Raw genomic sequence first — 24,597 nt, forward strand, 5'->3', positions numbered from 1 at the left:
TACAAATCTAAATTTATAACCATGGAAACTATATATTTTTATATATATATATTCATTTCTTATTGTTCAAAACTAAATTGTCCATTTATTTATTTATTTTTATTTTAATTGTTTAACTTGGTAACCACCCCCACACACACATATATATAGATATATATTAGAGTAAGTTTTCAATTAGTTATTTATTTAAAAATGAAAATTGACAATATCCTTTTAATTTTGAAATTGAAATCCCTAGTATTTACAAGTACAGAAACAAGATACATTTTTTACAGAAAATAGAAGAACAAGGAGAATGACAAGAAGTATCCGAATCGATTTATTAGGTCTTAATACTTCTGCTAGTACTGTAATAAATGGCATAATTGATGGATCCAGACTCATATAAAATCGATTCACCTCGAGTCAACAAAGCATCGAACTTGAGCATAGAAAGATTTGTTAGATTCTTTATGGATTTCAAAGCCCAAAAAGTCAATATCCTTGCTGCCAAGCAAAAAACATTGCTAGCATTTTCTTCTTCTTTTTTTTTTTTACAGTCTGAATATCGATTGTTTTTTTTTTTTGCTTTGTTTTGGAAATATATATATATATATTCTGTGGCTGTTTTGAACTTTCTACACATTCTTAACCAATTGTAATATGATTGTACAATTCTGGAAAAGTTCATCCATGTCATTTATTTGGGTAGGTATTATAGGGCCAAGAGAAGATATTCTGGAGGGTTGTCGTGTGAAACCAATACTAATATTGCCAATTTCCAGAAGAATATAAATATCCCTGCGGTCTGGTTATTGCCAGGGGAATGCCCGAGATTGTTCTTTTGGTAAGTTTTTTTTTATTATTTTTTGCTATTATTTTTGTACTGGTTGTAGAAAACATGATAGTAGTTTGATATTGAAGAAATTTTTTTTTTGATCTACAGTAGTAAAAGAATAAAAGGCAATTGTCAAGAATTGAAATTTGGACATAAAAATAAAGGAGAAAAAGAAAAGTGTTGCTTCATCAAAACAACTTTAAAACAACCCTTGAGCCCCAGGAAATATTGCAAAAATCTTTTACTAAATTTGCATTTTACTTTTATTATTTTTATTATTTTTATTACCGTAATTTATCTCACCGTCATTTTTCTTGGGTTTTTATTAATTTCACCTCTACACCCCCTCTTCTCTTCTCTTCTTCCCCCCAAAAATGTTTGTATACATATATATTTGTGGATTGCATATAAACCTAATGGCTGGAAAATAAAGGAGTATAGCGTTGGATTTATTTTGTATGCATACGTGTTTTTTTTTGTTTTGTTTTCTAAAGACAACACAATCTCCCTTTGAGAATCATGCTATTAGGCTTTAGTCAACTGTTTTTTTTTGTATTCTCCTGCAGTTGATGCTCTATACATACATACATACACAAAATCAAGCCATTTACCCCCTCCACTCCATTCTACTTCACTGCATTTCCTCCTTGTTATTTGATTATATATTTTTTTGTTTAATTATAACAAGTTAGCAAGAGTATATAAAAGAGAGTTGATCATTAATATATATATATATATTTGTACTTGTATTTAATCCAAAATAAATAAATAAATGAAATAAAATAAAATAAAATAAAATGCAATGAAAACCGAAAATTTGTTTGTTGTATTTAAAGGAGAAATAAATTGAAAAGTAACTACAAGAAGTATAACTGAAAAAGAATAATGAAAATATAGAAAAGAAGATTTAAAATAAGGGTTGGTATCGTACAATAAACAGAGAGGCCAGAAGAGCAAGAACAAAAAAGAAGAAGAAGAATACAATGGTGCATATGAAAACAGAAGAAGCGTAAATGTCTATCTATATACATACAACTTCTTCCCATCAAAATAAAAGTCTCAAGTCAAAAGGAACCAATTTTTGTCATCCTCTTCTTGTTTGCCATTATGATATGATATGATATGATATGCTATGATATATACATATATCATCTGTTTCTCCTCTTCCTTTCCCTTGATCTTTTTTTTTGCTTGTCAGACTGCTTTATCGTGTGTCTCGGAGGGATCGAGTGCGAGTGGTTGAATCACCACCACCAGTCTGTGAATTTGAGAAAGCCGAAGAATTATTTGGAGTAAATGATGATGAAGATGATGAAGAAGAAGATTGTGACGTTCCTTTTAATCCTCCTGCTCCTCCTCTTACTCCTCTTCCTCCTGAAAATGATGATAATGATAATGACAATGATGTTGATGATGATGTTGTTGATGGTGATGATTGTGCTGGTGAGGCTGAGGCTGATTTTGGGGCGCACATCAATGGTAAACGCTTTCGAGGCAACTCTACCACAATCCTCTTTCGTCGTGCGTTTTCAATACATGATGGATCACAGAACCAATTACCGGATTGAACGACTGCATCGGTCAATAGGTGTGAGTCAGGATAACAGTGCTGGTGATAAGCTTTTGGGCATCCCTCGCAGCGCACCAGCTGATTTCCAGCCCTCGAGTCCTTGCGGTGGCACCCGGTGCAGAAGAGCTGCAGGACAGGACGATCGCGATCATGGATGGATTCTTTTACAAAGCCTGTCAGATCCAATCGAGGCAACTTGCAGGCGAATCCATAACCCTTGTAATCGCACCCATGTTTACTGATAACATGAAAACAGAAACATTGGTTAGTTTATTATTCTCTATCTCTCTATCTCTGTGTACATATATTGGTTATAACTTACTTGCAAAGCGTTCTCTTTCCCCATGGCCCAGGACGCCAGTTTACACCTTCAGTTGTTCCGCAGTAACGACACCAGTCAATATTTGCTTCTGTAAGCTGCTGGTAGAGTGTAGGGGATCTGATTGTATCTCCACAATTGTAGTCTTCTTCTTCTTCACTGTCATTTCCATTGTAGCATTTGACTTGTTTATGTTTGTATCCATTTTGTTTTGGTGATTGTAATATTAATAAGGATCGTACTGGTGTTGTTGATGGGGATTTGATCAAGTTCTGCTGTCTTGGTGACCAGATATTCTCTTTCATTTCACCCTTTTCTTCGTCTTCATTTTCATCGTCTGATGATTCTTCGGCAGATGCATCAAAGTAGTCTGTGTGATCGTGACGGTGGATTGTCGGGGTTGGCCAGTTCATCATTCGTGGTTTTTTGGTCTGTTCGCGCCCATTACTTCTACTCGTTGAGGTTGTGCCAAGACGTTTCATGCCCAGGAGATTGGGATGAAGAAAATGCTCCTCATCTTCCTCTTTGTCTTTTTCTTCGTCTTCAAGCTCATCTTTGGTTTCATTATGATTAGTGGTGGTGGTGGTGGTATTGATAAGGGTAGTTGTAAAAGACTCTGAGTGACCAGAAGAAGGGGAAGGAGAGACTGAAGGAGAAGGAGGTGGGTCTTGGAAATCTAGACCATCGTTGGCAAAGAATAAAAAGAGGGTGTCATTTGCACCGTCGTCAAGAGAAAAGTCGGTTGGCGAAGAGACACTTGCGCCATCCGACTCGCTATCACTGGATGAAGAAAAGAACGATGATGCTGATGAGGATGCTGAGGATGCTGAGGACGATAAAGATGATGGTGTGTTTTGGGGGGTTTGGTTGAGACTGAGACTGAGACCTAGACCTAGACCTAGCCCTAAACCGAGACCGAGGCTTAGGCTTGGAGAACAGAGATCGGAAGCTGAGTTGTCTCGATCTATGGCGGGTGAGAAAAAGACGTCTTTGACGAGGTCTTCTTTGTGGTACTGCTGCTCGTGGGTGTTAAAGGTGATCGTCGCGTTTTCAAGGGTATGGTGGATAGGGAGTGGCACCACCACTGGCGAATGAGGAATGTGGTACTGCTGTAATGACGATTGAGCGGAGATGAGAAAACCAGAATTGAGGATATGGGCCATTATTTTATATTATTTTATATTATTTTATATTATTTTATATTATATCCTTAATTCTTAATTCTTAATTTTTGGCTTTTTTTTTGTTTGATATTTTTGGACAAAGCAAAATAGACCACGTAGTAAAATGTGTGTTTGTACTGTACTGTATTGCATTGTGTGCATTTTAAAAGTGCAAAAAAAAAATAACAAGGAAGAAACAAAGAAATAGGCAATTTTTCTTGGCATTTCTTATTTTTTCCTCTTTTTTTTTGCTTATTTGTTTCATGCCAAGTCAAGTCAAGTCAAGTGAAGGTAAAGACAATACAAGCCAAGACAAGACAAGACAAGACACGAAACGGAGTGCAAAGTCACAGGACAGCACAGGACAGCACAAGACACGAGATATACAAGCATAAAGAATTTAGAAATATAAAAATCTATACAAACTTACAAGAGCGGGATCCGGTCTTGAGCAGCCTAATAGATAGGCATAGGTGTAGGCGAGTGGTAGATTGGCAGAGCTGGGATATGATTCTTGAATGGGTTGACGCGGAGAGAGACGTGGGTAGGGTAGATATTGAGGATCGGATAGTGCAGGTAAAACTTGAGCTTGGGGACAGGGTTGAATGGAAGTCATTACACGGGGGCTATTCATATAAGTAGATATACTATATATTATTATAATATAATATTATATAATTAATATATGTATAAGCAAGAGAAAGAAAGAGAGAAAATTGAATATTAAAAAAAAGAAAAAAAGAAAGAAATATTGGTGGTAGAGAAGAAGAAGAAGAAGCAGAAGAAGAAGAAGAAGAATATAATATATTAAGCAAATGAAGGGAAAAAAAATAAGGCAACAGTTGCGGAGGATAGACCAAAAAAAAAAAGAAAGAAAGAAAGCCAAAGTCAAAGCCAAAGCAACACCAAAACGCAAAAGCAAACAACCAAGGCAAAGCAAGGCAGATAGGCAAAGAAATACTAACCAAAACAGATAGACAGGCAGACAAGGTAAAGTAAAGCAGAGTAAAGCAGAGTAAAGCAGAGTAAAGCAAGGCAAGGCAAGGCAAGGTAAAGTAAAGTAAGGTAAGGTAAGGTAAGGTAAGGTAACCAACCAAGGTTTGAAATAAAAAAATAAAATACAAAAAAGGGGGGGAGAAATAGAAAGAGGGAAGGGGCTGGGGGTGTTACTCAGGCGTTCCTTTTTTGGATGGAGCTTAACTTAAGCCCAAAAGAAAAGAAAAAGTCATGTACCCAAAAAACACATATAAATACATAATAAATATATCACTGCGGAATATTTTGTCAAAGAAAAGAAAATTTACTATGTTTACATATTTACTACAGTCAAGGGAAATAGATAAAGAAGTGTATGATTTATAGAAGGGTGGTCAAGCCAATCAAATGATTCACTCGAAAGATTCCATCCACAAAAAAAAAGTATTTTTGATTCAAAATGAAATAAAATTACCACACAATGACAATTTGATCCATTCCCTTATTTCACTATGTTTCTTCATAAGTGAGGCTTTGATTTTCGGAACAAGTTTTTTATTTTTTATTTTTTTTTTGCCTGATTTCATCTCGTGCTCTTCCGCTTTCCTTTCAGTTTTGGCTTTTAGATATTCTCTTGACTGGACCCACAAGGCCCTTTACCTACCCAGCTTTACGATTCATATACTCCGCCACAAGACCTAAATGATGACAGTGACAGTGATAAAGATATTTGATAGAGAGAATGAAGAGTCTACTGCCATTGTCACTGCTAATGATATTTGCTACTTGATACTTTGTTTGAGTCCAAGTTATTTATTTGTTCAAATGTCTGGAATCATTTATTTCTATTTCTATATTTTATTTTATTTTATTTTATTTTATTTTGGCTTATCTCCGCTTTGCAGCACACTTTGCTTTATAGGTCTGTGGTCTGGTTGTCTCAAAAGGAATCGTTACACACCTCGTGCTAAGCATCTTTCACACATGGCATTCCGAGTCCAAATCATATATGTTTACATCTAATATTAAGCACAAGTAATAGAGTAGATATCAAGAGTGATATATCAGATCCAAAATATACTATCAAATCAAAATTTCTGTATATAAATATATCTTAATAAAGAAATATATGTGGAGGTAAAAGAAAGAGAAAATAGTAGCAAATTTGGATTGGATGAAATTATTTGAACCAAAAAAAAAAAAGGTTTTTATTCTTATATCAACTATTCAAGTTGTCATTTATGCACAAAAAATAAAATATATAAAGGGATTTCTTTGGATTTCTTTGGATTTCTCTGGGTTTCTTTGGTGCTAAACTTGATGCAATTGATCGTTTCAATATTAATATAATAAAATATAATATGTATATACTCTGTGTTTCAAAAATTCATATCAGATCATAAACTATGATGATATTTTATCTCTACAAAAAAAGAAATGACACTATTCTATAATACCTTTTACTTGGGACAGAAGGTCCATATCTCTGAGCACAATTTATATATAACATTATATAGGAGATTTAAATGAATAAATTAATGAAAGCAATAGAGAGATAGAGGGAAAAGGAAAAGGGGGATTTTCCCTAGACTTACATCATATCCAGAGTTACCAGCATTTCATTTTGTATATTCAGGAACAACATAAGAAAATCAAGGACAATTACAATCTATTCTGCTACCCACTTAAAAGGCCAAAATTATTATCATTTTTTCTTTTGTATTCTTGTCCACAATAAGCAGTGTCAATAATCATTATTCAAATGTCTATCAAACCACCAAGGCATTTTGTTCCTTTTTTATTTTTAATTAGCAGAGTTGTGACACGGATTCCATAATATATATATATATAATAATTAATAATAATAAAAAGAAGCAGAAGAAGGAAACAAGAAAATGTCGTATAGGCGGAATTGAATATTGACACCTTAATTATTTCGAGTAACAGACTCATCACATAGATACAACCAATATAGTACTCCCCCTGTTTTACTGTGTATAGGTTTCTTGTCTCAAGGTACAAATCATTATAGATACCAAAAAGATGTATATATGCATTATTAATGCACCTAATTATTATCAGTAATTTGACCTTACAGCTGTTACAGAATTTCTTAAATAAAGGCAACAAGACGGAACGGAACCCAAAGGGAAAGCATGGGTGCTACAAAATAAAATAAAAGGAATTGGGACGATCTATCACCTGAGTATAAAAGCAGGATACAAATATACACAATATACAATATGTATATATAAAAAATAATAAGAAGAAGGTGAGAAAAAGACCTAGAAATGGTACCATATCTTTTATTATCATTATCATCTTTAAAGAGATATTCTATCAACTACTTGTATAACTATATATCTATATATCTATATATTTTAAATGGTGTGTTTTCTGTAAGCATTCCAGAGAGAAAGTGGCAACTTCCAGTCTTTACGTTGAAGACTTGGATCAAACACATTGAAATTAGCCTTTTCAAGTTTCTCAAGATACTTTATATATGGTACCTAGAGTAATAACCATCAGATATCCATAAACATATGTATTTTAAGCCGTAAAGTAAAATACAAAATACATAAAAAAAGTGACTCACTGCTGCAAGCAACACAGGAAATGCTTGTTGTGGCACAGTCTCGAGCATTGATCTGGCTGTCAATAATTGATCATTGGCTGCAGTGGCAACTTCAAATATAGCATCTTCCAAACCCTCGACTTGGCCCTGACGAAACAGATCTTCTTGAGAGATACCATACTAACAAATAACAATAAGTAAAGAGATGTATAAAAACTCTATCGTGTTACTTACCTTTGCAGTTATCTGTGCAGGAAGGACAGATCTCTTTTGACCCAAATGGAAAGGAAACGATCTCAAAAAGGTAGTAATGCCCATCATTTTTCCCATATGGCTGATTGCATGGTCAGCCTGAACATCTCTTAGACCAAGAGACTCCAGTTGTAGATACAGCACACTTGTGGCCGTGTTCTCTGAATAGGTCTCCATGTCCTGAATTGTCATGAATTGGTGATCGTCAAGGTTGGTTGTCTAAAGAGATAAATAATATATATATATATATTTCTGTGTGTCTGTAGATGTGTTTGTATATTTAATTTACTCTTTCAGTAATAATTCGCTTGAACCACATTGAGGACAATTGGGTATGCTTCAATGATTCAGCCAAGGCTAAAGCAATCGGTTGCTGAGGAGGTTTTCCCTATTATCACCACAAATCAATCATGTTTCAAAAAAAGAAAAAAAAAGAGAGAGCATTGTTTTATATAACAGTCATTAATATAAATGCACATAAAGTATACAATAAAGATGTACAAAACACACACAAAACACTGAGTTTATCCCTTTAGCTTCTCTCTTATTTACTTTGTAGACATTATCAATAGTATCTTTCCAGAATTGCATTCTCATCTTTCCAATAGTTGGGTTGGAGACGTTTTCACGAATAGACGCAATCTCGACATTGAATGCACGGATAGCAAGTTGGGTATCTCTCAAGTGACTCGGAAAGAACGAGACTGCCAAATAGGCTTCATAATCGCCTTGTCTACACTCCTCCTTTTTCTTTTAGCAATCCAATACTATCTCTCTCTCTCTCTTTTTTTTTATTTTAAATTAAATTAAAATTAATTACTCAAGGTTGTAATTCAACTCTAAGGATTTTCTTTTTTTTTTTACCTGACAGAATCAGAACAGTATTTATTAGCAATTGACAATAATTCAGAAGACGTGCTGTAGTTTGCTCGATTGAGTGATTGTCGAACAGCAGTGTGCATGTATTGCTGTAACGTTGGTCTTAATGTCGTCTTGGAAATACTCATTATTATTATTATTCTCTGTTGGTAGTTAATGTAAGGCTAAATTAGAGTGAGTTGGGAGAGGGGGGGTTTGTTTGGTTTTTTTCTTGGTTGATTAAGAGAGTGATAGATAAATAATAGCAACAACAAAATAAAACAAAGTGCAGTCCAGGACTGTTCTTAATCTTAAGAAACACAGACTGTCTTCAATTCTCTTTCTCTCTCTCTCCCTTTTCATCTTACTTTTTTTTTATCCCCCGATATCTTTTCTCAATTTTTTTTTAAAAAATAATAATAGTCTTAAAACCTTTTATTTTTTTCTTTTTGTTTCAATTATTAATATCCTTATTAGAGGGTAGGAGGGAAAGGTAAAGCACTTATTTATCACCACATTTATCAAATAATGAAAAGGTCATTTGCATTAGTAATCTCCACAGAAATTTTTGAGCAAATGTATATATATATATTAAGAAAGAGTGAAATAGAAAAAGGGTGGTCAATTAAAATAAAATGAACAATTATAACTTACATATATGCAATGAATAAAATAACCAGTATTTCACGCTGTGATAACAAACCTTACAAAGTCTGTAAATCCTCTTGGTCAATATATGATTAAAGAGGCCGACACATTGACAAAGGCACTTTTTGAGGGCACTGCTAAGTATAGATGCATGTCTCCGTCTGAGGAGCCTTACTTGGGTTCATATAGCGTTATTATAACAGTCTGTTTTGGATTTCAGATTGAGAAAACCGAGGATTTGGGTTAGAACATCAGAATATTATGGTACTTTTGAGTAGGTTTGTGTAAAGAGTTGTATATAAGAGCCATGTAGAGATTACTGTCTTTATTGCAAAGAGTGACCAGCTACCAACATACTCTGATTGAGAAAGGTTCGTATATTTGATTAATATATAATACTCATTTTGACAGGTGCTCACAGAGTGGATGATCAATTAAACTTAAAATTCTTCTTTTTTGTGATCGTACAAAAATACAAATATATATCCTGTGTTATAATAAATACTCTACTTCAAAAGTAGAAATCTGTTTAAAAGCATATTAAATGCCTGTTCTTTTCTTTTGGCTTTATTGCACAGAAGAACCATGAAATAAACACTACTCAACAAAACTTGGGGTGGACAGACTAAAAGGTTCAAAAATGTAAATCATATTACTAAATAAACAAGTTTTTTATTTTTTATTTTTTTAAAAAAAAGAACAATTTAAGCTTTGTTCGAATGGATATTGGATAAAATCAAGTGCTCATAATACCATCTCTTTCATCAGGTAAAAATATTTCATTGCAGACATTGGTAGGCCTTTCGCACTGTGCCACACTTCATTCACCAAAAGCATAACATTTTTCTTAATTCAATTGGTAATAGACGAATACTAGCCAATCAGGGTCCCTAATATTATTTTTTGAGCTTTTCTGAATTTTTTAGTCTGTCCACCCCAATTGTGCGAATTTTATTTTTTGATTCGTTCAAAAATAAAAAGACCAACATTTTCTGAATTTGAAGTGTAAAAACTGCAATTTTTCATTCGCAACAAAAGCCACAGAACAAATTATATTATTATATATATATATATAAAATATAATTCATTATAGTAATTTTTTTATAAAAAAAAAAAAGGAAAGAAAAAAGATTTAAGAAACTCAATCCATCTTTTTATCATTCAACGAAAAATAAAGATCATGGCTGAATCAACAGAAGTACAAAAACCATCGAACAAGCGATTCCGAAAGGACAAACGTAGGATTCCAAAAAAAAAGCCAATGCTTATTCATTCATTCATTCATTCATTCGTTCTTTCTTTGCTTTATATACTACAATATTAATAATACTCGTAATCATAATTATAATATAATGATAATTTGTTTTCTTCTTGTTGTACAAACCGAATTAATTACTTCTCCAATTCAAATGACTCATGTAAACTTGTGCTTATAGCTTGGGATACCGATGACATTGATCACTGGAAGATTGACGAATTCAAACCAGAAGACATTTCCCAACCTTTTATGGAAGAATCTTCATTTGCCACACTTTTCCCAAAGTACAGAGAAAACTATCTTCGAGAAGTCTGGCCTCATGTCACAAAATCACTCGAGAAGCATGTAAGCATCACAAAGTAAATAAATGAATAAATGAAAAGCAATATTGAACTTCATTCTAATCTATTTCTTTTTGTATCGTTGATATGTACTATATGCTGACAATAATAATAATAATAATTTATAGGGTATCTCATGTGTTTTGGATTTAGTCGAAGGTAGCATGACAGTCAAGACAACACGTAAGGCATACGATCCCTATATCATTCTCAAGGCTAGAGATATGATTAAATTGCTGGCCAGAAGTGTTCCTTTCCCTCAGGTACAAAAAAAAATGCAAAAATATTTATACAAGATAAATAGTGTGCTTCTTTAATTTTTTTTTGTTATGTATTTATGTATTAAGCTCTTTTTTTTCTTTTTCTTTTTTATTGATTTGTTAGGCTGTCAAGGTTATGAACGATAATATTGCATGCGACATCATCAAGATTGGTAATGTCACTCGTAACAAAGAGCGATTTGTCAAGAGAAGACAGAGACTTATTGGTCCTAATGGATCAACATTAAAGGTAGAGTACTATGAATTACATATTCAAATAATAATAATAATTAATGAACTAATCAATCAATTCAAAAACAAAAACAAAATAGGCTGTCGAACTGTTGACTGGATGTTATATGATGGTTCAGGGTAACACTGTATCTGTAATGGGTCCTTACAAGGGTCTCAAGGACATTCGCCGTATTGTGTTGGATTGTATGAAGAACATTCACCCTATCTATCACATCAAGGAATTGATGATCAAGCGTGAGTTGGCCAAGGATCCTAAGCTTGCCGAGGAGTCCTGGGATAGATTCTTGCCCCAGTTCAAGAAGAGAAGCATCAAGACAAAGAAGGTCGACAAGTCAAAGATCAAGAAGAAGGAGTACACACCATTCCCACCACCCCAGCAGCCATCCAAGATCGATCTTCAGCTGGAAAGTGGAGAATACTTTTTGAAGAACCCCGACAAGAAGCAATACAAAAAATAAAAAAAAAGAAGAAAAGAAAAAGTAAAGCAAAACAAGCATTTATTACTATTATTACTATTATTATTAAGTAAGAAGAAGAAGAGGAAGAAAAGAGAAAAAGAGAAAGAGTATAATAGACATAACCATCATCAAAAATCAAGAATCCAAAACGTACATTTAGCTATCCTTTTCTTTCTTTCTTTCTTTCTTTCTTTCTTTCTTCAATTTTATCCCCATTTCCTTTTACTTTTCTTTTATGTACAGGCCAATTTTCTTCTTCCTTCTTCTTCCTTCTTCTTCTTCTTCTTTTGTATGTATGTATTTATATTAATACAAAATTCATAAGCAAAATAAAAAAAAAGCATACGAGAAAAACAGACAAAAAGGGCCAGTCAAGAAAATAGAATGGTTAGATATGACTATGAGATTTTAATATTAAAGAGAGAAAATACATGTACACAATTTCAAAAATAAATTAATTTTTTTTTAAAAAAAAGGGGGGTTTCAACTATATATATTTTATTGATATTGATATTGATATTTATACTTATATTCATTTTCTTATGCTGGATTTTATTTTTATACTTTACATATTTATATACGTATAGTTTATGTATTATATATATATATATATATTATTTGCGTGCAAATTTACGAATCTCGGGGAATGTGAGTGGAACAACAAGAACAGCCTTCTTGGCAGAAGCACTCAGCTTTGTATCTGCGTTCTTCAGGTCTTCAGCATTGCAAGGCTCGATCTTGCAACCCAAGTTGCGCAATAACGTGGTTGTTTTGGAAGGTTTGATCGACAGGTCCTTGGAAATACCAGGGATAAGAAGTGTATAATCTGCTACAGCAAGGCAGAGGACAAACATGTAACACAAAATCTTGTCTGCCATCAGAGGTGTACGCACATTTGAGATAGTATAACGTTCTGTCATCTTGTCAATCAACAGAGAGGGTGCTCCTTTCAGAATGACCTCAAGCTTGCTACGCTTGTTAAGATCATCGGATCGTACTCTGCACAGGTAAGCCATCAGATACGAAATATAAACAAGAGTACGCAATTTCTTGCGATCTTTCTTTCCAGAAGATTTGAGAATCGACAACAGGCGGTTGTTGACAAAATCGGATGTGTTGTATGGCAAGAGAGTCTGGATAGCCTCGAGTGTGTTCTCTTTGAGAAGATCTTTGATGGGTGTGGCATTCAACTCTTCCTCTGAAACAATTGCCTCCATATCATACACCTTTTCGGGAGACTCGGCATTGATATCGTGAGGAGGTATCGGCAAGTCTTTGGCCATCTCTTTACGCAATGATGCCTGTGTAGGTGTGTTCTTGGTAGCCTTGCTAATTTCATTATGCATGATATCCATCATCGACTCTAATTCCTCTCCCTCAACCTTGTTGCGCTCCTCGTTACGAAGATCCTGCTGAGCCTTGGATGTACCGAATGCCAAACCAAGAGCAGCACGAGCAGCACCAAATGCATTTGAAGCGGTCTTTGTTGATATATTTTCGTTGGACAAGGCCTTTACTGTACGTGTCATTCGAATCACAGGTGCAGGAGTGACAGTAAGCGAATTATCCTTTTTGGAGTAAACGCCAACAATATATCTTTGTATAGATATATATATACAATTGCATTATCGTATGTGATGCGATTCGTAGTTGTAATTGTAGTTGTGGTCGAGGTTGTAGTTGAGATTACGTTCGAGTTGGTCAGTATTAGTCGTATTGGTCGGTGGTGGTGAATATATTATTTGTGTTTGGTGAGTTTTCTTTTTCTTTCTTATTTTGTACAAGCAAACAGAAGAATGTATATATATGAGGCCATGACTCACTTGCTGTGTAAATTGCGAGCTTCTTCTTCGCCATAATTAGCGCCCTTGTAAACGACCTTGTCAGTTTCGGTTGTCACTAAACGATGGGCCGCACGCTTTGAGCTGTGTGTTCCCTGTCGTTTGAGAGCATTAAAGACAGTGGTGTTAGGAGGTTGTGTACCGGGGAACATTGCTTGAGAAAAAAAAATACATGAGTAAATTAATTAATAATTAAATCAATTAAAATAAAACGAATGAGAATGCTTTAACAATGTTTTACACAATGTACTCAGGTGTATATATATATATATATATGTATTTCAATTTATTATTCTTAATGCCTTACCCAAGTAGGGAGTCTCGACATCGGCCTGAGGTTCGGCCAAATTGATTTTGACGTACTTTTGTTTGCTGCTACCGCTGCTTTTTCCGCTGCTTTCGCTGTGCTTTCTTTTGCCCATGGTTTAATCGATTAAAATCAAGTCTAATGAAGTTCCTTTTCTTTCATTTCTCTTTTTTTTCTTTTTTTTTTTTAACATTTTCGATAGCTTTTTTTTTGATGGGTTTAAAATTTTATCTTATGAGCGGCTTAGAAATGCAAAACTGTCACAGCCAGAAAAAGAAAGGGAGACAGAAAAGTATAAAAGAAAAGGAAAAAGAAAGAACAAAGTAAATCTTCTAATAGTAGTTTATTTCAAGAGCTTATATAAACTACTATACTTCCTGTAATATATACATATAACAAGTCTCATAAATATACATACTTTATTTTTTTAGTCTGTAAATGTTTTTTTCTTTTGAAAAAAAAAAGTGTCAAGTGCTAGTGTTTAAATACCCCTAATTTTGGCTGCCTTTTTTTTTATATATCAGCGATATTAAGGGCACGACGTTTCCGAGATGGGACCGGCATTTCATTTTAGGGTATAATATTTTGAAGTAGTATGTTATACAGTTTTTTTATTACCCACCCACATACACATATATATAGAAGAGTATATGCTAGTGGTGTCAAAACGTATTTATAAAAAATGTATACTCGATATAGTACTTTTTATACTTGACCAAAGACATTATACTGCCTTATATTAGAGAGTGTGTAGACTTGTAGCAATTTGGTCTTAAATGCTACAGGTTCTCTCTCTCTACTATATCGAACTTTGGATGTAGTGAATTGGGTTAGAAGATACCTAGAGGCTCTGGATAGAAGCGCGGTAATCAACGAGGCTAATGAACGTAGTTGTTAACTAGTTTCATTTTTCTTTTGGTGAACTTGGCTCACACCACAGCTCATTACCATAGGGATACTGAACAAGATTTTGCACATAGCTTTAGATTTCAAAACCACTATTATTAAACAAAAACGCTTATACAGACGTAGGAAAACTTTATGTCCAAGAAAATGATAGTAGAGTGGCACAAGTTCATAAACTATCTATTAAACGAACTTTGTTATAATAGTAAATATGGACTGTTAGGGACCGGATATAATTATTGGGTTTTGTATATCAAATTACATTTAGGTAGTCTGTTAAAAACGAAACGTCGGCTCCCATAAGAAGATGTCGTTCCCCTAGGATTAGTGACAAATCATACCAAGTTTTAACTGATAGGTGTATTTTCTTGGATATGCGTACAAAATTACAGAAAAAGGAAATATCGACTGTATGAACTACTTTATCCCCTTCTCCTTCTTAGCCCCTTCGGATTAAGAATGTTGACCATTTATATATACGTAAATGTGCGTGTACCTTAACCAAGAGAAATAACCGCCAAACTTATTTTTTGATTTTACTTTTGATCCTTTGTTCTTATATTTTTTTTGCTTCCTTTTTTTTCTATTTTTTTTACACACGCATACACAAAGGAATGAATTTCTCTAGTCCTACCAGCCCGGTCAATAAATATGAAAAGAGCCGGTCTGGTCTTCGACTACCAGTTTGTTTCAGCAAACTCAGATTACCAAGTCGTGGCCAGTGCGTTGTCATTATTTTAGCATGTGCATTTGCAAGCTTTGTTTTGTTAGGTCGTCCTTTACAGGAACCAGACACATCATTAAAGAATCAATTCTTGAACACTTTTCGAAGAAATAGTGGTATAAATCGTGGCAGTGGTGTTGCTAGCAATAATGACGAGTCGTCTTGGTTTTGGAAAAGTTATTATCCACCGGAGGTTGTAGACACAGTACTTGACTGGGAGAACGCGACGCGTCAAAGCAAAGATGTTCGTGCCAAGGCAGCCTTTGTGGCTGTTGTTCAGGAATCATCAATGTATAACTTGAGAGCGACCATGCGGGATATCGAACTCCGGTTCAACAATGCACATGGATACCCGTGGATTATCATGAGCGAAAGACCGTTTACATCCGTCTTCAGAAAATGGATAAAAGCCTCGACTAAATCCCAAGTCTATTTTGGACAAGCTTTGTCCGACGAATGGAATGAACCAACTTGGGTCAATACAAAAATTGTCGAGAAAGTTGCTATCAAGATGTCAAACGACAAAGTACTTCATGGTGAGAGTGTGAGTTGGCGTAAAATGACCCGGTAAGAGTAATAACAAAAATATATATACGTGTGCGATGCCATAATAATATCATATTTTATATTTATCTATAATTTCTATAGATATAATGCAGGATTTCTTGCTCATCATCCACTTTTAAAAGACATTGAGTTCTACTGGAAAGTACAGCCTGGATCGCGTTATCAATGCAACATTGACGGAGATCCTTTTGAAATGATGAAGCGAGACGACAAGAAACTATGTAAGAATATATAATATTTTCAACATATAAAAATAAAATGAAAGTTTGATATTTATTAACTTGTATTTATATGTATAGCCTTTGCTGTGACTGGATATGAAAGTGAAAATACGATGCTTAACTTTTGGAGAGTAGTCCGGGAATATATTGAGTACAACAAGCAAAGCATTCTTCCCTCAAATCAAACAATATATCCCTGGATATTAGACCGCAATATTAAGGATGAGGCTTACATTTCAACACTGCAGAGTCAAATGGGAGAATATTGGGGAGAGTTTAACGAGTGTGTCGTTTGGAACAACTTTATTATTGTATCGCTTGATTTCCTACGATCAAAACCATATACCGAATTCTTTCATTATATGGACAAAACAGGCGGTTTCTTTTATGAAAGGTAAGCAACAAAAGAGAAATGAAGAAGGCATGAGTTAGCGAGAGTTTTGTTGATATTTGGGATTCGATATACACATACATATCTTTGTGCGTATATATTTTAATAGATGGGGAGATGCACCAGTTCAAACAGTTGCAGCGGCCTTGTTTCTAAAACGGGATCAAGTTCACTACATAAAAAATATGGGATATGACTCTTCAATAGGTAGTAACTGCCCTGTAGAAAAGGAAGCCTATTCTCGCTTACAGTGTACATGTAATCTAGCCAGATCTTTAGGTAAGGCTATAAAGCAAGAATGATTCTGACAAAAATATGAGTAGCATTTATTAAACCTTTGTGCATTAATATATATAGCCGCCAGTTCTACAAGTTGTACACCAGCCTTGATTAAATTGCAAGATTCACATAATATATGATCGAGCACTTGATTTATTTAGTTGTCTTCGTTCCTTTTAACTAACTATACTAGCATTACTTTTCTTATTCTTCTTTATAAACGCAAAAAATTGTATCCAGCTTTTTCATGAAACAAAGAAAGTAAATATATGACCCACAAACGAAGGGAGGATTAACTACGTGTTATGTTTATAAGTAGTATGTGATTTATCAATGTTTATTTTTTTGTTCTTTGGTATATGAGAAAGTGATAAAGATAAATAGACAGAGAGAGAGTCAGATAATATGTGTAAGTGTATGTTTGGGTGTGTGACAATCACTAGTAGATTTAGACAACCTCTTTTTTACGTTCCAAGGCAGACACATGGGATTCCATTGTTCCGAGAATATCATCCCAAGAAATGAATATTTCTGATAGTGTGTTAATCTACATAATAGTGATAAGTGTAAGTAATCAGACACCTACAATGATTAAACACAAAATGTCGGTTTTTCTTCTTTTCCTTACAAGGCCATTATAATTGTCCATAAGGCTAGACACCTTGTGAGTCAATTCATTCAATTCGCGTGCCTGGTCGGAATGAATTGCCTCCAGAGGTGTCAATTGAGGACCAAGGGTTTGAACCGCTAAGAGAAAGAAAGAAAGAAAACATATAGTTTGGATGTTAATAATCATCTTTCATTATTGCTATTTTTTTATTTTTCTCAGATACACACATCTTTATGCATATATATATATTAAAGATAAATGCTTTAAAAAAAGCTAAAAACAGTAAAAACTCACCTTCAAAGTCAACACCACTCACAACATGCTCTAATGATTTAACCTGCTTGACTTGTTTTGCAAAGGTTTCCATGTCTTCAAGTGCAGCCATCACCAATTCAAGTTTTGCTTCTGGAGCCAGAAACTCGCGCTCCATCAGAAATGTTGAGTTTGCAGGATTGAGTAGTTTCGCATGGACATCATCTATAATTAAGCTTTGAATTCAGATAATTTTTTTTAATGAAAGGATTAAAGAAAGAAAGAAAAAAATTACTTACATTTGTCAATAAAGTCTTGAATTCCTTTGTTGCCCTTATAAACTGTTTGAAGCTCTTTTCTCAACGCATCCATCCGTTGCAACAAAGGAAGTTTGGTAGCTCGTGCAAGGTACAATGCCTGCTGGCCTACAAGGATGTGCTCGACGTGGCGTAATCTAGCTTCGAATCCATGTTCATCCATAGCGATTTATTTTTCTTGAAATTGCTAAAATAATAAAGTACTATATTCTTCTTTTTATTTATTTTTTTGTTCTCAGGAACACCTTGCTTATTTGCTTGTTTTTGTGTATAGTGTATTGTAGTGTGGTGTAGTGTGGTGCAGTACAGTGTAGTATAATTTAGTATTAAGAGCGGGGTAACTTATTCCTTTCAATGCACGTAGTAAATGTGACTGTCTGTCCAAAGAGGACCCAAAAGAGGAACCCAAAAAAAAAGAAGTATGTTTCCAAAGGCAGAGTCTCTTTATTACAATCATTATTATCATTATCATTAACTATTAATTATCCTTCATCATCCGAGATATTTCTGGACTAATGGGAAAACGAGCTGTGTATGGAATTCAATTCTCTGATCGTACACATTACGGAGATCTGATTGCACAGAAGCAGCTATTATTAAAACATTACGAAAAAACAAAACTAGACACGACAAATCTTCTACTTGAAATTGCAGAATTGTACATTGAACGATGCGATGATTTGGATGATAAACTTTCAGAAGATGAAATTGAACGTGACTTGAACGAATATCTTCAGAAAGCAATCAGAATATGCAATAATGTTTATCGAAAGAAGGGCCATGAAGATATGATATTGGCAAGGCAAGACACAGCACGACAAACTGAATTATAAAGTTGTGCGATGCTATATACCCTAAAAAAAGGAACACACACACATATATATATATGTATATACATGCGTGTATGCAAAATGAGATAGCTAATACAATATATTCATAGAATATATGAATTGCTGATTCAATGCTACAAAAAGTAAATTTCCTTTATTATTTTAATACTATTTGATATGTGAATATAAATACTACACCACCACCACCACCACCAAATATATATATATATATATATATAACTTCTTCAAAATTTCATACCAAAGAAACTCAAGAATGGATTCACACACATGTGGTTAAAACCTCTTTCTTTTTATATGTGTTTCTTTATTTCCTTTCCTTTTTTTGTAGATTGGACTTTCATGAAAGTGCTGTCGGGGGCTGTAAAAAACTACTGGTTATCTTGAAAAGGAATTCCCCAGTAGATATCTCTCGAATACAGAGGGTTTACAAAACCTTGGGTGATTTGTATTATACAAATGGGTAAAGAAGAATATCTCTATATATACATACATATATGCACATATATATACGAAGTCTAAAGAGGATCTATACATTGATTTAGACACAATCAGAAAGAAGCATTATTCAGTGATTTTCAGAATGCTTGGGAGAATTATTCATTGGAACGAGATGTACTTGAAGCCCTTAAAGGTTTAAAGCCCTCCTTTTTTAAAATAGTAATTATAAAAGAAGAAGAATCTCATATTAACCTTTATGTGTGTGTGTTTTTTTTTGAACCTCCAAATAAAAAATAATATATATAAAGAGTCGACGGATAGCTGTGATGAGACCTTCTCCAGACTAATCCTGTCTTCAAACGTTAATATGGGAGTCATATTGAGCAAGATCCATGATCCAGAGTTTAAAGCAGAAAGATTCTTTGTTGCTGCCACAGAATTAGCGCAGAAACTTAATGACCCTGAGGCAGAAAGAGAATGCTGGCATGAGTTTGGTAAATTCTTTCAACGTAATGGACGCTGGGATAGCGCTATGATGTGCCAAAAGAAGGAAATCAAGATCACAAAGATGCTTAATTTAAAAGAAGAAGAAGTGGCCTGTCGAATTGACAACAGTAAGTTTAACTCTCTCTCTCTCTATCTTTGTGGGTGTGGGTGTAAGATGCTCTCCTTTTTATTTTACTAATTGACGACTATTCTGTTTCTTTTAAATAACTATTATATAATAAAGTCAAACTTTATCTGGAGATTGAAAAATTCGATGAATGCAAAAAGCACTTTAAAAGAATCAAAGGTAAATGGACAGAACGACAACTGATAATCAAGATAATTTTAACCCATTCTAATTACCTATACATATATATATATATATAAAGACTTAACTACTGAGCTAGAAGACGAAAGCTTGCACTCAGAAATTACCAGTCTGGTGTGGGACATTGAATCTATTCACAAAGAGATAAAAGAAGTACCACTTGAAGAACCTCTGGGTCGAGCTAAATTGTATCTTGAACTAGGAAAGTAGAATAGTTAAAAAAAACATTAATGAGAAAACTAAGAAAAAAGAAACTTAATAATAATAGTAATAATATTTTGCATCAATTAGGCGAAATCTTCCTTGAGGTTGGAATGAAACGAGCTGCTGCCAAGTCAGCAGCAGAAGGCCTATTAAATATTATCCCTGGCTTTAAACATACAGATGAGATGTCTTCTATGGTCCAAATTGGACTTATGCATATTGAAGCAGAGTCTAGCGAAAACACTACTCTAAAGGTATATATATATATATATGTGTGTGTGTGTGTTTGCTTGGTGAATAACAGTGTATTCAATTATCTACTCTAAAATATACTAGCCGTATGATGTACAATTAGCTTTCAACCAGACCATATTGTTCATTATCCACCGCGAAATTAAGACCAGAAAACTTTATCTTGAAAATTGTATCAAGGTTTATAAACGAATGATAAGACTGTGTCGCTATTATGACAAGGAAGCCACCTCTGAAAAGTGGGCCGTGATAGCAAAAGCAGCCAAAGAACAGTATCATGATCTGGTAAGTTAATAATTGGATAGTAATGTTACTGAGCCAAAAAAAAAGGTTAAAGGTAGAATACCAAACTTATTTTGTTTTTTGTTTTGTTTGAAACTATATATGCTTTCATGGAATAGGAGGAAAGCTTAGCAGAGGATATTGAAAAGACAGGCATAGTAAATACAAGTGGACCTCAAACAGATGACATCGATCCTTTGCAAAAGGTAATTCATATAAAATCAATGAGACGCTTGTTCTTAAGGGCACAGAAAGATAGAAATAAAAGAAAAGATATCTGATTAATTTACTCATAAATCCATTTACTTGATTATTTACTTATGATAATAATTCGGTGTGATTCTCTCAGAATCTTAGAGTGCGTATTAATATCAAAGGCACTCAAGTTGTCATCGGGTTGAGTTGTTTAAAAGAGTACACTACTGTAAAGTGGATATCGAGACAACTCATTAATAAGACTTGGAGAATATACGGTGAAAGAGTAAGTGATCAAGCCAAATAAGAAAAATTAGGGATAAAGATAAAACACACATATAATATATATATATATATATATATATATGAGTATACGAGTGAGAGGGAAATGTTCATATTTTTCTCTTATCCCCCCCCCCCCCCCTCTCTGCTTTGTAGATTTCTATTGATTACTTGATCATAAATGGTTCAAAAGTACAGTCTCCAGAAGCTAAAATACAAATCTCTAAAGGACACAAACAAGAAATCCGAGTCCATGTGAAAGGTAATTCTCATCTGTCAAGTGATTTTCTTTTTATTATTCATACTGAAACCAAATTAAAACAAAATGCACTGCACTGCAATTAAAAAAGCCCATCAAAAGGGACTAGATGAGTATTATGAAAATGTCTGCTCCCGCCTCAAGATTCCTATAGTCCCACGTCTCAAGGACGCACTCAAAGACCATACTGATAATGAATTGAATTTGAGTGGGTTAGGTATGTTCAGGGTTCTTTTGAGCTTCTTTTATACCCTTAGTCCTTAGTACTCAGTCCTGACATTACTTATTGTTATTATTAATAAACTCCTGTATTAATTGAAATAGCACATAAACCCCCCCCCCCCCCCCCTCATTTCTTTCTCCCTTATCCCTTTCTATCTTTATTTTACTTTATCTTTAGAAAATATATTAACAATACTAATAATTTATTCTTTAATCGATTTTTTTCTTATTTCAGCTCTATCATCAGAAGACGTCCCTGTTCTGAGATTTTTATTAGCACGAAAGGGACCTTTAGATAATTTAGATTTATCAGCTAATCTGTTGGGTAAGCAATACGTGATAGATAATAAGGATATTAATGTGAATGTGAATGTAAATGTAAATTTAAATTTAAATGCAAATGCAAATGTAAAACATAACAAAACAAAACAAAAAACTTGTAAAATAGAATGAGTAATAATAAATGTATGTATTATGCATGTAGATGACGATGCTATTATCAAGCTGCTTACTGACATGAGGTGTCCCCGTCATGTTGACTTGAGGAGTAACCTGCTCACAGGCAAGTGTCTAAAACACATTTTTAAAATCGGTCAAGGAAGGCTCTCTTCATTGCGTGTTAGTTACAACAAAATTGAATCTACCTCAAAACATGTCATCTCAGATCTATCAGCCCTATGTACAAGCCTTGAGGTGTTGGATTTAGAAGAACATTAGCATGTTGACTTTTTCTTTTTTTTCATTTACACACACACATACATACACAAAGAGTCAAAATAAATAAGGAGAATGTCAATTTCACCACAAATATGCACAGTAATCAGTAATTACATGCTTGTACTCATATTCAAACGTGTTTCAGCCTGAACACACGAAGATGCACTCTGGGGATTTATTTGCAAAACGTCCAAAAAAGAAAAACCTTTTATCAAGTTGTCGAGGGAGTCGCCCCATAGATATCAAATTTGATCTTTATGTGGTCGAGACTGTCAAAAAGTCTTTAATAAAAAAAAAACTAACAGAAAGTCTCATATATAAAAACATTACATAAATAACTAGATAAATCAAAATGCTGTACAAGACTTGTGAACACAAATGCAATATCTCAGTCAGGGTATTACAAAACTTTATCCTTTGTGTATATGAAGAAATACAAGCTAGAGATTGTAGAAATGTGGGTGTAATAATGTGCTTTGTTCTTATATTTTTTTTTATCTTTTATATATATATATATATCTTTATTTATTATTAACATTGAATATATGGTATATATATATGTGTATATATCATAATGGTTGAAATGGAATGAAGTATGAGGAAGGATAGGGGTTATTTACAAGGGACTTTGATTTATGCTATACAGAATGAATGGTTGGATGAATAATATGGATGAAGGGAAAGAAAAAAAAAGGGAGTGGAGAAGAATAGAATATGATTTTTTGGATTGTGTTCTTGGTTTCTAAGAAAATAGCAAAGAGGTTCCCTTTTTGTTTCTTTTGTACGTGTGTATTCTCTAGGTCTCATACAGAGCCAAAAAGGCAGGCAGTGTGAGCGCTACTCGTTCAACAATAAAGTAACCACATGTGGTAGGATCGGGCATGAGGTTTACCGATTGTGACGACGACAATGATGATGGAGATAAGGGCTGTCGCGTGTAGTTTGTTGAAAGCATGGCCTGCTTGGGTAAAGGCAAAGGTTGAGAGATGTGATTGGAGCCAACCATCAGGCATGCATCAACGAGACAATCTCCTCTGTGAAGAGTTATTTCCTGTACTGTCTTGGCGAGCATGGATGTTTCGGTTGCACCTGAAAAGGTACCTGCGCGCGGAGGAGGCACATGCTTTCCGATGTCCCCAAGTAACCCTAGACAATGCTCTCGTTGGGCTGCCCGCCCATGAGGCCGAACCACAAGCTTTCCGTGCGACACATACGAATTCTTTACCTTGAAGTAATAGTTAGATGATTGAAAGTTTGGCAGGAACCAGAGCAAAGAACGAGCAGGGTCAAACGTTGCAAAATAAAGTGCTAACAAAGACTCGTTTTTTTTGTGGGTGGGGGTTGGTGAGTGCGGGGCATGGAGCTCGTGAAGATTAGTGGATACAAGGTCGAGGGGCGGACCCTCTCGACGTAACTTCATGACCAGTACTTGGGCAAGAACTGGGGCAGGAAATATCTTGTATAGAATTGAAAACTCATTTAGTGGGACGTGACCGAGGATCTTGAAGAGGATCTCAAGTGGAATACGGTCCATAATTTCCGTTGCTATCGATACAATCACTCTTATAGAATAAATAGATAAGTAAGGAATAGCGAGAAAGATAAGAAGGAAGGAAGAAAAGAAAGAAGAAGAAGAAAACAAAAAAAAGATGTTTTTGAAGGAAAGGAAGGAGAGAGTTTAGGTCTTGGTGCTTATAAAAGCCTTCCCACGCCTTTCCATCAGTTGAGACATCATTGTAATCCCTCTTTTGGAACACTTAAACTCCGACATTACCATGGTGACAATAGATAATTAAGCAATTACCATGGCAAACATTTATATATATATTTATATTTAAGTATGATACCTACTTAATATGTATTTGTGTGTGTGTGTGTTTATATATCTGACTTGCCAAAGATCGTCAAACCCCACTA

General features: G+C 34.3%; 9 protein-coding genes across 9 annotated transcripts; 4 read left to right on the forward strand and 5 right to left on the reverse strand.

Moving 5' to 3' along the window:
* Positions 1 to 1,538: 1,538 nt before the first annotated feature.
* On the reverse strand, positions 1,539 to 4,503 carry PHYBLDRAFT_181411 (GATA-type zinc finger transcription factor; the record flags this gene model as incomplete). The annotated part of the gene is made up of 3 exons (XM_018438464.1): positions 1,539 to 2,625; positions 2,710 to 3,815; positions 4,300 to 4,503. The coding sequence occupies 3 exons, from the start codon at positions 4,501 to 4,503 to the stop codon at positions 2,022 to 2,024; spliced, it is 1,914 nt and encodes a 637-aa protein (XP_018291940.1). The 3' UTR covers positions 1,539 to 2,021.
* Positions 4,504 to 7,225: 2,722 nt separating this feature from the next.
* Positions 7,226 to 8,678, reverse strand: PHYBLDRAFT_155379 (hypothetical protein; the record flags this gene model as incomplete). The annotated part of the gene is made up of 6 exons (XM_018433398.1): positions 7,226 to 7,354; positions 7,441 to 7,599; positions 7,654 to 7,890; positions 7,961 to 8,059; positions 8,191 to 8,421; positions 8,541 to 8,678. The coding sequence occupies 6 exons, from the start codon at positions 8,676 to 8,678 to the stop codon at positions 7,226 to 7,228; spliced, it is 993 nt and encodes a 330-aa protein (XP_018291941.1).
* Positions 8,679 to 10,357: 1,679 nt separating this feature from the next.
* On the forward strand, positions 10,358 to 11,749 carry PHYBLDRAFT_145369 (hypothetical protein; the record flags this gene model as incomplete). The annotated part of the gene is made up of 5 exons (XM_018431423.1): positions 10,358 to 10,415; positions 10,614 to 10,780; positions 10,905 to 11,039; positions 11,161 to 11,286; positions 11,369 to 11,749. 5 exons carry the CDS (start codon positions 10,358 to 10,360, stop codon positions 11,747 to 11,749), a joined length of 867 nt encoding a protein of 288 aa, XP_018291942.1.
* Positions 11,750 to 12,363: 614 nt separating this feature from the next.
* PHYBLDRAFT_112418 (hypothetical protein) lies at positions 12,364 to 13,344 on the reverse strand (the record flags this gene model as incomplete). The annotated part of the gene is made up of 1 exon (XM_018428280.1): positions 12,364 to 13,344. A coding segment is annotated over one exon (981 nt), but the record flags the coding sequence as incomplete, so codon positions are not given.
* A 2,430-nt stretch (positions 13,345 to 15,774) lies between these two features.
* On the forward strand, positions 15,775 to 16,969 carry PHYBLDRAFT_99613 (glycosyltransferase family 15 protein; the record flags this gene model as incomplete). Its single annotated transcript, XM_018444101.1, has 4 exons — positions 15,775 to 16,094; positions 16,176 to 16,315; positions 16,394 to 16,709; positions 16,816 to 16,969. Coding segments are annotated over 4 exons (930 nt in total), but the record flags the coding sequence as incomplete, so codon positions are not given.
* Positions 16,970 to 17,290: 321 nt separating this feature from the next.
* On the reverse strand, positions 17,291 to 18,448 carry PHYBLDRAFT_186978 (hypothetical protein). The gene is made up of 4 exons (XM_018439309.1): positions 18,147 to 18,448; positions 17,890 to 18,072; positions 17,614 to 17,732; positions 17,291 to 17,532 (listed from the first exon to the last, which is right to left on the reverse strand). The coding sequence occupies exons 1-4, from the start codon at positions 18,325 to 18,327 to the stop codon at positions 17,434 to 17,436; spliced, it is 582 nt and encodes a 193-aa protein (XP_018291945.1). The 5' UTR covers positions 18,328 to 18,448; the 3' UTR covers positions 17,291 to 17,433.
* Positions 18,449 to 18,679: 231 nt separating this feature from the next.
* PHYBLDRAFT_168329 (hypothetical protein) lies at positions 18,680 to 18,997 on the forward strand (the record flags this gene model as incomplete). Its single annotated transcript, XM_018435838.1, has 1 exon — positions 18,680 to 18,997. The coding sequence occupies one exon, from the start codon at positions 18,680 to 18,682 to the stop codon at positions 18,995 to 18,997; it is 318 nt and encodes a 105-aa protein (XP_018291946.1).
* Positions 18,998 to 19,595: 598 nt separating this feature from the next.
* Positions 19,596 to 22,680, forward strand: PHYBLDRAFT_168330 (hypothetical protein; the record flags this gene model as incomplete). The annotated part of the gene is made up of 12 exons (XM_018435839.1): positions 19,596 to 19,646; positions 19,764 to 20,067; positions 20,184 to 20,246; positions 20,329 to 20,473; positions 20,536 to 20,725; positions 20,808 to 21,008; positions 21,125 to 21,211; positions 21,355 to 21,486; positions 21,639 to 21,744; positions 21,833 to 21,958; positions 22,199 to 22,288; positions 22,448 to 22,680. The coding sequence occupies 12 exons, from the start codon at positions 19,596 to 19,598 to the stop codon at positions 22,678 to 22,680; spliced, it is 1,728 nt and encodes a 575-aa protein (XP_018291947.1).
* A 796-nt stretch (positions 22,681 to 23,476) lies between these two features.
* On the reverse strand, positions 23,477 to 24,214 carry PHYBLDRAFT_145375 (hypothetical protein; the record flags this gene model as incomplete). The annotated part of the gene is made up of 1 exon (XM_018431424.1): positions 23,477 to 24,214. One exon carries the CDS (start codon positions 24,212 to 24,214, stop codon positions 23,477 to 23,479), a length of 738 nt encoding a protein of 245 aa, XP_018291948.1.
* Between the last annotated feature and the right edge of the window lie 383 nt (positions 24,215 to 24,597).

Source organism: Phycomyces blakesleeanus (genome assembly GCF_001638985.1).
Source record: "Phycomyces blakesleeanus NRRL 1555(-) unplaced genomic scaffold PHYBLscaffold_10, whole genome shotgun sequence".
Taxonomy (NCBI): Eukaryota; Fungi; Mucoromycota; class Mucoromycetes; order Mucorales; family Phycomycetaceae; genus Phycomyces; species Phycomyces blakesleeanus.

What these genes read in the sequence shown, in the direction of transcription:
- PHYBLDRAFT_186978 (XM_018439309.1), bottom strand. Translation starts at nt 18,327, where the DNA reads ATGGATGAACATGGATTCGAAGCTAGATTACGCCACGTCGAGCACATC. An exon ending in TCAAGACTTTATTGACAAAT is followed by an intron (nt 18,073 to 18,146) that starts GTAAGTAATTTT and finishes GCTTAATTATAG; the next exon opens with ATGATGTCCATGCGAAACTA. An exon ending in GAGTGGTGTTGACTTTGAAG is followed by an intron (nt 17,733 to 17,889) that starts GTGAGTTTTTAC and finishes TCTTTCTCTTAG; the next exon opens with CGGTTCAAACCCTTGGTCCT.